The 11,867-nt window shown below is 42.4% G+C and overlaps 1 protein-coding gene across 12 annotated transcripts in view; it reads left to right on the forward strand.

Moving 5' to 3' along the window:
* Positions 1 to 2,748, forward strand: part of OXNAD1 (oxidoreductase NAD binding domain containing 1) — a 41,189-nt gene extending 38,441 nt beyond the window's left edge. For 11 of the 12 annotated variants that reach the window (XR_002338146.1, XR_002338145.1, XM_001925300.5 and 8 more), the window contains 3 exons: positions 414 to 656; positions 1,415 to 1,523; positions 2,194 to 2,748. Coding sequence is in view for 9 of the 12 variants with exons in the window: in XM_001925300.5 (XP_001925335.4) it covers positions 414 to 656; positions 1,415 to 1,523; positions 2,194 to 2,348 (507 nt within the window). In the remaining 3 variants the exon portion in view is untranslated. Of the gene's footprint in view, positions 1 to 413; positions 662 to 1,414; positions 1,524 to 2,193 lie in introns of all 12 variants that reach the window. The other variant, XR_002338144.1, reaches the window with a different exon arrangement.

An 11,867-nucleotide genomic window follows, 5' to 3' on the forward strand; every position in this document is an offset into this window, starting at 1 on the left:
GCGCAGGTCACAGCGGCTGTTTGGATTCTGTCCTTGGCCCAGGAACGTCCATATGTTGGAGCTGTGGCCATTAAAAAGAAGAAAGAAAGAAAAGAAACCCTGAGTCCAGTGTGTCTTTACACAACGCAGCTCATCACCTAAGCAGCTAACAAATGGCAAGTTACTGAAGTGAATTTCCTTTTCTGGGTACCAGAAAGGCAGCATGAAGATGGAGGAGCAAATGGCCTGTATATAATGGACAAGTGGAATTGGTTCACAGGGCCCTGCAGAGACTGAGAGCAAGCTGTAAAAAATGGTCCTAAAACGGATAAAGATGTAGGGGGTGGACGCACTCAGCTTCACTAAGGAAGAACATGTGGTTTAAGACCTTTGCAATACAGAGGATTAAAGGCTGTTTTCTCTCCCCCCCTTAGTGTACACTGGACTCTGAAGTGGCCGTGAGAGTGGGTGGAGAGTTCTTCTTTGACCCTCAGCCTGCAGATGCTTCTAGAAACCTTGTGTTGATCGCGGGAGGAGTTGGAATTAACCCTCTGCTTTCCATCCTGCGGCATGTGGCAGACCTCCACAGAGAATGGGCGAACAAGGGAAGTGGGTATAAGGTCGGAACAATCAAACTGTTCTACAGTGCAAAAAACACCAGCGAGCTCCTGTTCAAGGTGAGGTGAGAAGTGTGTGTCTCAGAGCTTGCTGTGAGCAAACCTCGTTATGGTATTAGTGCCCAGGGAATTTTCTTCTCCGTCTCTCTTCTCTGCAGCAATTCACAACCAAAGGCTTGAAAGGCTGGATCATGTTCATATGAGAATTAAACAGCACATCTTGCCCAAGACAATTAAAAAAGCTAGTGCTGAGGAGGTTCTTGGGGAAGTATCAGGAGGGCCAGGGCTGGCTGGCTCGGATCTGGAGGTGGACGAGCAGAAAAGCCACTGTGGCCCCGGGGTTCCCCAGAGAGTCAGGAGGCCTACGAATGGGTTTGATGGTGCAGGAGTAGATTGCACCCAGCTGGCTACGTGAAACCCTTATCAGTTGCATCTGTGGAAACTCTAGTCCCTTTGATGGGAGAAGGCTTTCACTCTTTGCAGCTGCAAAGATGAACAAAAGAACAGAAACAGTTAAAAGACACAACTGTGGTCAGTGAAACTGCTGCTTAATTGCCCACACTTGGGAGAAAGGAAAAAGAAAAAACTCCCGGAGAGTTAGTAATATGCTTGTTAGCATATTCAGATTTCAATTAAAGCCGCAGAGCCCTCCGTACTCGCAATGCTCCAGCCTGCTCGGCTGCAAACAATATCTCTAAGTGGAGAGCCGGGGCAGTAGACGTGTGCAGAATGGCAGGGGAGGCTCCGCGTCCGAGGGGGTGCACATCTGTTTTGATTTTTTAAAATTGTAGTGTGACCAAATATGTTTGACATTCCAGAAAAATATCCTCGATTTAGTAAATGAATTTCCTGAGAAGATTGCCTGCAGTTTGCATGTTACAAAGCAGACTACACAAATCAGTGCAGACCTCAAGCCATACATCACGGGTGAGTCCCCTGAAGATATTTTGACTACCTCCATGCCATTATTTTGTGGCTGTGCCAGTTGGTTGAGTAGATGCTTCATTGTTGGAAGTCACTGGCTGGGAATATCACTACCTGGGGAATTGAGAAGTGATTCATCAGGGAAAAATACGGGGAGATTAGTTGGATTTACTTATTACATATAGAGCTCCTATGGCCCATATTAAAAATTTATTCTCCATGTTTTTTAAGGGACCTTTGCATCATCACTGTAGTATGCATACAAAGACCGTATAGTCAGCTTTGATTGCATCAGTGCCATTTGCCATTAATAGTCATTTAGATTTCTCATGGTTTCCCTTTTTTGGAAGGGTTTCTCACAAAGCAGTTTATTTACTTTGTTGAAGGCAGTTTTGAATCTCTCCCAAAGATCAGCACACTCCCTGGTGCTGTCTGGATAGTGCATCATGCTCGGCTGCCCACAGCGCTGCTGTGAATTCAGGAAACCTGGAGACACGCTTCTGCTTCGGTCTGGCCTGGACACCAACAAGAGCCAGTTCGTGGATGACTCAGGACGCAACCCCCTGAGCTTAGTTATTGAAAATAAACACTGTTGCCAAGTTGTGGTTAGCCTTTCCTCTTTTTAATACAAACATGGCTGGCTTAATCTAGTGTCTGTTCTGTTTTTTGGTAGAAGGAAGACTAACGGAGAAGGAGATAAGAGATCATATTTCGAAAGAGACCTTGTTCTACCTTTGTGGCCCACCTCCGATGACAGACTTCTTCTCCAAGGAACTGGCGAGGAGCCACATTCCCAGAGAGCACATTTGCTTTGAGAAGTGGTGGTAGGGGGCAGGCAGAGGTGGAAAAGGGTGAATCAGGAGGGCCTCTAGGATAGTGACAGGCAGCATGCTCTGTGATTTGTGGCAGGATGAATTTACCTCTATCCAGTCTTATATTTTAAGGCTGTGAACTCAGTGACCAGTTGGAGAAGACAAGAAAAGCAGCTGACATACTTAAAGGCCTTTTGCCGAAAAGTTTATTGATGAAACTTTTTTTTACTACGTTGACTTTTATGAATGACTGATTAACTCATGTTGTACCTGGAATTGACCAATACAGGTTTCCTTTCCCCTTAAGGAAAAAAACATGAAAATATGGTTTGTGTGTGAAATGTAGGCTATATTTAAATTATTTTACAGCAGCTTCTCTATCTCATGTTGAATAAACTTAAACATATTCTTGATCATTTCACCTTGAAATTTTTTTTAATTTAAAAAAGTGTTTTTAATGATTTTAATTTTTTCCATTATAGCTGGCTTACACTGTTCTGTCAATTTTCTATAGCACGGCAAAGAGTCTTCACTTTAAAATTCTTTATATTCTTAGCATTAGTGTGGCCTATAGCCTTGCTTCTTCAGACCATTAAAGTTGGGTTTGGAAATAGGAAATTATTAGGAAACTGCTTTAGGGAATTGACTATCCAGCATATTTGCTTCATGTGAATGGATATCCTAAGTATATATACTAATTGTTCATTTCTTCTCAAAGGAAGCCTTTTCTGGGGTTTGTGTCTCGGCTGCCTATTTCAAAGCTGCATGTAGGAAGCAGCTTCTCATTTGGGATAAAGTCTAGGGTGACTTCTGTGTTCCCTGTGGAATCTGCCTTCAGTGGTGGGCTGGTTAGCTGTAGAACTGTGCTTAGGAATGATTAAGGGGTACAGAGCCATTTCCAAATCCTGCTTCTTTGCCTTTTATTTCGTTCTTCTTCCAGGTTGTTCCTGCCACAGCAGCTTCTCACATACCTGTTGAGTAACTGAAAGAAACTTCACACTTTACCGCTTGCTAAGCCTGGGGTCCAGGAAGCAGTCGCCAGGATAAGTGGAGAGAGTGGTGGAACACTGTCCTCAAGTCTGCTCAAGAAAACAGGCTGGGGAGTTCCCCTTATGGCACAGTGGGAATGAATCTGACTAATATCCATGAGGATGCGGGTTCAATCCTTGGCCTTTGCCCTGAGCTATGGCGTACATTGCAGGTGCGGCTCAGATCTGGCATTGCTGTGCCTGTGGTATAGGCTGGCAGCTGTAGCTCCGATTTGACCCTTAGCCTGGGAACTTCCATGTGCCACACCTGTGCCCTAAAAAGCAGAAAAAGGAGAAAGCAGGCTGGGGGGTTCCCATTGTGGCTCAGCAGAAATTGAACTCAGTGGGAGGACAGGGGGCCATCGAACTGACGGGAATATCAGAGTATGTTTAGGGAAGTGAACATCACCATTTCAGAGGGTAGGGGAATGTGAGAGGCTCTGGCCTCCTTACAGAGCCCTGGATCATCAGTTGGCCCCAGAGTGTCCAGGCTGGAGATTGGGCTCAAGGGCCGAGCGCTCAAGAGGCAGCGCATCGTAGTATGATGAAATTCAGGGATACGGGAGCAGCAGGGCCTTTCTGTGTTGGGAGTGGAGATGCAGGGGGAGCAGCATATGATGGGGGCCTGTGTGCCTGCTGTTGTCATAGAGCAAGGGCTACCTTTCCTGGAGATCCCAGCTCTGCCACCCGGCCAGCTACTCACTGTCACCAACTTCAGACTGCTGAGGGACCAGGTCATGACCTTTGGACCGTCGCTCCTTCCAGCTCTGTCCTTTCTGGGGCTGAGTGCTAAATGATATTTCTGGTCCATTGGTCAAGAATGTCCTTTGCCCTTGATTGCCCAGTCAGTCTTGATCTCTTTGGTCTTCACATTGAGTGCGGTCAGCCAGCGTGGCTTGGAATTTATAGAGTGGCGGCTGAGAATGTTAACTGGAGAGAGCCCCTGCTTGGTTCACATCTCAGCTCCAGTGCATACTGGGTAAATGCCCTGGAGCACATCACTGACCCTCATGATGCCTCAGTCTGTAATTACAGCCATGTGTGCACATACATCTGCATGTAAAGCAGGTAGCAGTACCACCTTCCCCTTCGGGCTGTTATGGGGATTAAAGGTCTCTGTGAAATGCTTGGCAGAGCAGCACCAGAATGTGAGTTTGTTATTAGTGTGCCGTTCCTTGTCCTGTTCAGAAAGGATTTAGGAGTTCCTGTCATAGTACAGCGGAAACGAATCCAACTAGCATCCATGAAGATGCAGGTTTGATTCCTGGCCTCGCTCAGTGGGTTAAGGATCTGGTGATGCCTCAAGCTGCGGTGTAGGTCACAGATGTGGCTCAGGTCTGGTGTTGCTGTGGCAGTGGTGTAGGCCAGCAGCTGCAGCTCCCATTCAACCCCTAGCCTGGGAACTTCCATATGCTGTGGGCGCACAAAAAAAAAAAAAAAAAAAAAGAAAAAAGAAAAAAGAAAGGATTTAAGCGACTGGATGGCACAGCTTTAGTCTGCCTGCCTGTGGCCTTCCCACTGGTAGGGCTTGTTCAGGCTTGCCTTGGCACATGGTTAGGTCCTTGGTAGATACTTTGTATGTAAGTGAAAGAGTCTGCCTAGAGCTGATAGCTGTTGCTGTGGTTTTCTTTTCTTTCTTTTTTTTTTTTTGGCCATGCCCTCATCATGTGGAAGTTCCCCAGCCTCACGCTTTAGCAGCAACTCAAGCCACTGCAGTGACAGTGCCAGATTGTCACCCTGCCGCACCACAAGGGAACTCTGCTGATGGGCTGTTTTAAAAAGGATCCTTCTGGCCTTATGATGAGTTTGTGAAAGAATGTCTCTTCTCGGAACATGAGACCCTCCCTTTCACAGTCTACTCAAAAGATAGATTAAGTTGGTAAGTGAGTCTTTTTCAAATTTTAAATGTTGGTATGAGCACTAGGGCTCACCAGAAAATGGGTCAAATACCAGTCTTTCCCATATAATGAGCCCCCATTCAGGGGGCTTTCTCTGAGGCACAGGGCACTTCTTCATCCACAGGGTTCCTGCAGGTGGATGTGGAGCTCTGGATGAGGATGTTCCCAGATCCTGGGACCCTGGTTCTGGTCAGTAGACCCAACCTTGGAAAAAGAAAAGTCTTACTATGAAAACTTCCAAGATAGATCAAAGTAAAGAGGACAGTAAAACTAACTCTTAGGGATCCATCACCCAGTTTCACTGATTATCAACTTTCTGCTGTTTGTTTTTGTTTGCCCTCAACCTCTTTGTGTTTTGATGTTGCAGGAGTATTTTGAAGCAAATCCTAGAAATCTTATGTTACCTGTAAATTCTTAAGTAAATAACAGCCCTATCACATCAACATGACCACAACGCCGTCATCATACTCAACACAAGTAACAATGATTCCTTGATATCATCTGAGACCCTTCTGTGTTGTTTCCCCCCCATTGCCCCAAAGTCCACATAGTGCATTCAGTTGAGATGTCTTTTGAGTTTCTTTAAATCCACAGTCCCCTCTCCCCACTCCACTCACATATCCTTAGACACTTTGTTGAAGAAACAGGGGCGTTTGTTCTGGAGATTCCCACGTTGTAAACCCAGCCTATCATATCCCCAAGGTGTCATTGGACATGACCCTTTATCCTCCGCATGTCACAAAAACTGGTAAGTAGATCTAGAGCTTATTTATATTCAAGACTCAAGATTTTGTTTTGCAGAACTGCATCCTAAGTGATGGTATGTTTTTCTGTTGCATCTTGAGGAGGTGCCTAATGTCTTACCCACTTTGAGTGTTTTTAAGATGGATCAAAGTGTTCAGCTTTTTATCAGCCACCTACTATTAAGGACTAATTGTCCATCTCTACCTTTTTTTTTTTTTTTTTTTTGCTTTTTAGGGCCACACTCACGGCATATGGAGGTTCCCAGGCTAGGGGTCTAATTGGAGCTACAGCTGCCCACCTACACCACAGACACAGCAAGGCAGGATCTGAGCCGCTTCTGTGACCTACACCACAGGCACAGCAAGGCAGGATCCGAGCTGCATCTGTGACCTACACCACAGCTCATGGCAACACCAGATCCTTAACCCAATGAGCAAGGCCAGGGATTGAACCCGCAACCTCGTGGTTACTAGTTGGATTGGTTTCTGCTGTGCCACAATGAGAACTCCTCTATCATTTTTTCCCTGCATTTATTACCTAAGATTCTCCTAAAATTAGCTTTCTCTCATTGGCCTTGCCCTGAAATGAATCTGAGTTGGAAAGATAGGATCAGTACTTGCTTCTTTCCCTTTATTTATCACTTAGCCAATTATGAGTTGGTTTCCTAGAAACCTCCAAAGATGACCAGTGAGGTTTTAAGTATCGTTATAACTCTCGTTTTTTTGTTCATTTGACTGTAGCCATTGTGGTCAAATTTTCAGTGTTCAGCTTCCAAATTTGAGGATGCCTCGGCTGTGTTACTGGGTCACACTGTCATAGGGCATTGATGAGGTTTGGGCTATTAGGTTGCAAAAAGTGCTCACATAAACAGGAAGGAGAAAGAGAAGAGGAGTGTGCTGTCAAAAAGCCAAATGAAAGTGTTTCAAGCAGGATGGACTGGTCAGCTGTGCCATGCTTGATACGACAGGAGAGATGGGTTCTCATGAGCAGCCATCGATGTAGCCATTGAAGGTCAGTGGCGATCTTGACAAGAGGGCTGTTAAGAGTGAAACATTGGAATGTGGGAACAACTGGAGGAAAAATTGTGAAGAGTGAGTATAAATCATAATTTTAAAGAATCTTACTGTAAAGGGAAGGAAAAAGACGGGATGGAAGCTGGAAAGGGAAGTGAGGTCAAGAGAACTCTGTTGCTAGTTTTTTTTTTTACTAATTTAAAAAATTTGAAATATCATTGATTTAGTATTATATTAATTTCAGCAAAGTGCTTCAGTGGTATATATATTCTTTTTCATATTCTTTTCCATTATGGTTTATCATGATACTGAATACCCTGTGCTGTACAGTAGGATCTTGTTGTGTATACATCCTGTATGTAACAGTTTAAAAAAACAAAACAAACAAACAAAAAACCCCAAACAATAGTTTGCATTTGCTAATCCCAGACTCCCCGTTCATCCCCAACCCTTGACAACCACAAGTCTGTTCTCTGTATCCGTGAATCTGTTTCTATTTCGTAGATATGTTCATCTGTGTGGTATTTTAGATTCTACATAAAAGTGATCTATGACATTTGTCTGACTTACTTCACCTAGTATGATAATCTCTAGGATCATTGATGTTGCAGATGGCATTATTTCATTCTTTTTATAGCTGAGTAATAGTCTATTGTATATATGTACAATTTTGGCAGGGTGTGGGGGCCACACCTGCAGCATACGGAAGTTCTGGGGCCAGGGATTGAACCCTTAACTCACTGTGCCACCTTGGAACTCCTGTACCACATCTTCTTTATCCATTCATCTCGTGATGGACATTGAGATTGCTTCCATATCTTGGCTATTGTGAATAGGGCTGCAGTGAACATAGGGGTACATGTATCTCTTTTGAATTACAGTTTTGTCTAGATACATGCCCAGGAGTAGGATTGCTGGATTGTACCGCAACTCTAGTTTTTTGAGGAACTTCCTTAATGTTTTCCTTAGTGGATGCATCAATGTACTTCCCCATGAATGGTGTAGGAGGGTTCCCTTTTCTCCACACCCTCTCTAGTATTTATTACTTGTAGATTTTTTTAATGATAGCCATGCTAACTGGTGTGAGGTGGTACTTCATTGTAGTTTTGATTTGCATTTCTCTTATAATTAGCAATATTAAGCATCTTTTCATGTGCCTGTTGGCCATCTGTATGTCTTCTTTAGAGAAATGTCTAGTTAAGTCTTCTGCCCATATTTTGATTGGGTTGGGGGTTTTTTTGGTTATTCAATTGTAAGAGCCGTTTGTATATTTTGGAAATTAGGCCCTTGTCAGTTGCATCATTTGTAAACATTGTCTCCATTCCAAAGGTTTTCTTTTCATTTTGTTTATGGTTTCCTTTACTGTGCAAAAGTTTAAGTTCGATTGGGTCCCATTTGTTTATTTTTGCTTTTATTTTTGTTTCCTTGGGAGACTGACTTAAGAAGATCTAGGTATGATTTATGCCAGAGAATGTTTTACCTATGTTTTCTCGTAGTAGTTTTTTGGTGTTGTGTCTTATGTTTAAGTCTTTAAGCTTTAAGCCATTTTGTGTTTATTTTTGTGTATGGTGTGAGGATGTGTGCTTAACTTCATTGATTTATATGCAGCTGTTCCCATGCAGTACAGTGGGTTACGGATGCAGTGTTGCCACAGCTGTGGTGCAGGTCACAGTTGTGGCATCGGTTTGATCCCTGGCCCAGGAACTTCCACAGGCCATGGATATAGCCCCCCAAAATTTAAAAATAAAATGATTTACATGTGACTGCCCAACTTTCCCAGCACCACTTGCTGAAGAGATTTTTCTGCATTGTATATTTTTGCCTCCTTTGTCAAAGATAGGTGTGTGGGTTTATTTTTGGGCTCTCCATTCTGTTCCATTGATCCATATGTCTCCCCCCCAATACCATGCTGTTTTAATTACTGTAGTTTTGTACTATTGTCTGAAGTCTGGGAGGGTTCTGTCTCCTGCTTTGTTCTTTTTCCTCAAGATAGTTTAGGCCGTTCTTGGTCTTTTATGGTTCCATATAAATTTTAGGATTATTTTTTCTAGTTCTGTGAAAAATACGATATGTGTTTTGATAGGGATCACTTAAATCTGCAGATTGCTTTGGGTAATATGGCCATTTTAACAATATTCTTCCAATCCAAGAGCACTGGGTTTGACTCATTTTTTAATATTTTTTTTAAAGCTTATTTTGAAATAATTTTAGATTTATAGAAGAGTTACAAAGACAGTACAATGTTCCCCTACATCCTTTACCCAGCTTCCCTGAGTGGTCACATCTTGCATAACCATGGTATATTTATCAAAGCTAAGGAATCAATAGCACAGTTAAATTGGTACAGTACTATTAACTAAATTACAGTTAATTTTTTTTTATGATGAGGGAAATAACAGCCTGATCATATGAAAAACTGAAAGAATAATCTAGCAGGGCTCTAGTTGGCTTTTTCTAGAGAATGCTAAATTTTCTAGACAATGCTGAACTTATTTATGGAGCATGTGAAGTCACTGGGCTAGGAATGCAGGATAGGAAAGTATAAGATAAAGGTTATCTGAGGAACAAGTTAAATACTTTGGGAATTTTTTTTTTTTTTTTTTTTTTGCTTTTTAGGGCCACACCTGCGGCATATGGAAGTTCCCAGGCTAAGGACTGAACTAGGGACTGAATTGGAGCTGCAGCTGCCACCCTATTCCACGTCTCACAGCAACACTAGATCCTTAACCCACTGGGCAAAGCCAGGGATCGAACCCACACCCTCATCGGTACTAGTCAGGTTCATAACCTGCTGAGCCACGATAGGGACTCCTGGGAAACTTTTTTGATGACTGAAAGGGGAAATACTTTGGAAAAAGCTGTTTTTTTATAGGTCTATCTGGTTGAAAGATGAACATGGCTGACAGGGCAAGCCACTGGCGTGATGGGGTGGTGGGACAGGGCAGTGAGGCAAGTGGTGTCCACTCTGGAGACCGTCACTGCAGCATGCAAAGCTGCAGGGAGGTATATGCGCGCACGTAGGCACCATTGTGTGGGCACATGCCATGATTCTCAAACAGCATCCAACGTCATGTACTTCTGCCTGAGGTGTTTTTTTTTTTTTTTTCCTTCTTTCTGAGTGGAAAAAAGCAATTTCCTTCATTCCTGGTTATTGCAGATGATCATGTCCTGATAATTCAACTTGAGAGCTGTTATTTAATATTATTTTAAATGAAACTCAAAGAAGCATATTGCTCTCATCTTTAGAGAAGTAGTCAGATGCCTTGTCTTTAATTTTACTCTTTCCTAATATGTGCAGATGCAGCAAGCATAGTGATGACATTTAAAGATAACCTAACCCACCATCAAATCAGGGTGTGCATCTTAAAATATTTTGTGTACAGGCACCCAGATCTTCTTGGTTGTTGAGCAGTTGTCTCCATCCAGTCTGAGCTCTTAGAAACCCTGCAACAGGCCCATTGTCCTAACCCAGTCTCTTCCATCTCATCCCCATATCCCATTTTGCTGTGCTTGAGCGTACCAAGATTCTGTCCATTTCTTTGTTCTTTGTTAATTACCTGATCAATATAATTGTAAAAAGTCAAATAATATAAAATTACATAAACTAAAATGCTGAAGTTTTCTCCCTGCCACCTCCCTTGCCACGCCCTCACCTAGAATGAACTTCTGTGTAAAAAGTTTGCTGGGTATCCTTTTAGACAGTTTATGGTGGATTAACATGGAATACATATGGAATACATTTCCTGTGGATTTCTTTTTTCTTTTCTTTTTTGTTTCTTTGCCTTTTTTTTTTTTTTTTTTTTTTTTTTTTTTTTTGCTTTTTAGGGCTGTACCCACGGCATATGGAGGTTCCCAGGCTAGGGGTCCAATTGGAGCTATAACTGCTGGCCTGTGCCACAGCCACAGCAACATGGGATCCAAGCCGCATCTGTGACCTACCCCACAGTTCATGGCAACACCGGATCCTTAACCCACAGAGTGAGGCCAGGTATCGAACCTGCATCCTCATGGATCCTAGTTGGGCTCATTAACTGCTGAGTCACGATGGGAACTCCTGGATTTCATCCTTTTAACACACTCAAAATTATGGATATATACCAGAATGTACTTAACTGTATCTCTATGACTGACATCTAGATAGTTCCCAATTTGGAATTATTAAAAACAATTCACAGTGAACAAACTTGTTCTTAGGGGTTTTGTTTACATAGTCCTATACAATTGCTAGAATTGTCATTTCTGGATCAAAAATTGACTGGTATTGTCAGATTGCCCTGTAAAATGCATATTTGATTTATAGTCTAACAGAATATGTAAGTGCTCATTTTCCTACCTTCTCAGAAGACCAGGTATTCTGTCTTTAAACTATTTTTCCTAGTCAATTGGCTGAAAGTTCCTGATTGCTCTCTTAGCATTTTTTCCCATTTAATGTTTTAGCCATTTATCTTTCTTAAACATGGTGTTTTCACACTTTCTATCCATTTTGATATCTAATTTGTAACTTTATAAAATAGAATGAATGCTAATACTTTGTTTCTCATTTATTTGTTATACTTATCCCTGAATTCTGTTTTTTATAACTTACACTGGCGTTTTAAATTTATATGTGATCAAATATGTCAGCCTTTTCTCTTGGTTTTTAATGGATATGTTTGGTTCTAATACTTTTGCAGGTCTTTAATCCACTGGGAAATAATTTTGTGCTGGATGAGGGATAGGGCTCTGACTTCTTCCATATGGTTCTCCAGTTACTCAAGTACCATTTATCAAAGATTCCACACTTTCCCCAATGATTTTAAATGCCTCCTTTATCACATACCAAATCCCCCTCATTACTCTGTTTCCTAAGTCT

Source organism: Sus scrofa, chromosome 13, assembly GCF_000003025.6.
Source record: "Sus scrofa isolate TJ Tabasco breed Duroc chromosome 13, Sscrofa11.1, whole genome shotgun sequence".
NCBI lineage: Eukaryota > Metazoa > Chordata > Mammalia > Artiodactyla > Suidae > Sus > Sus scrofa.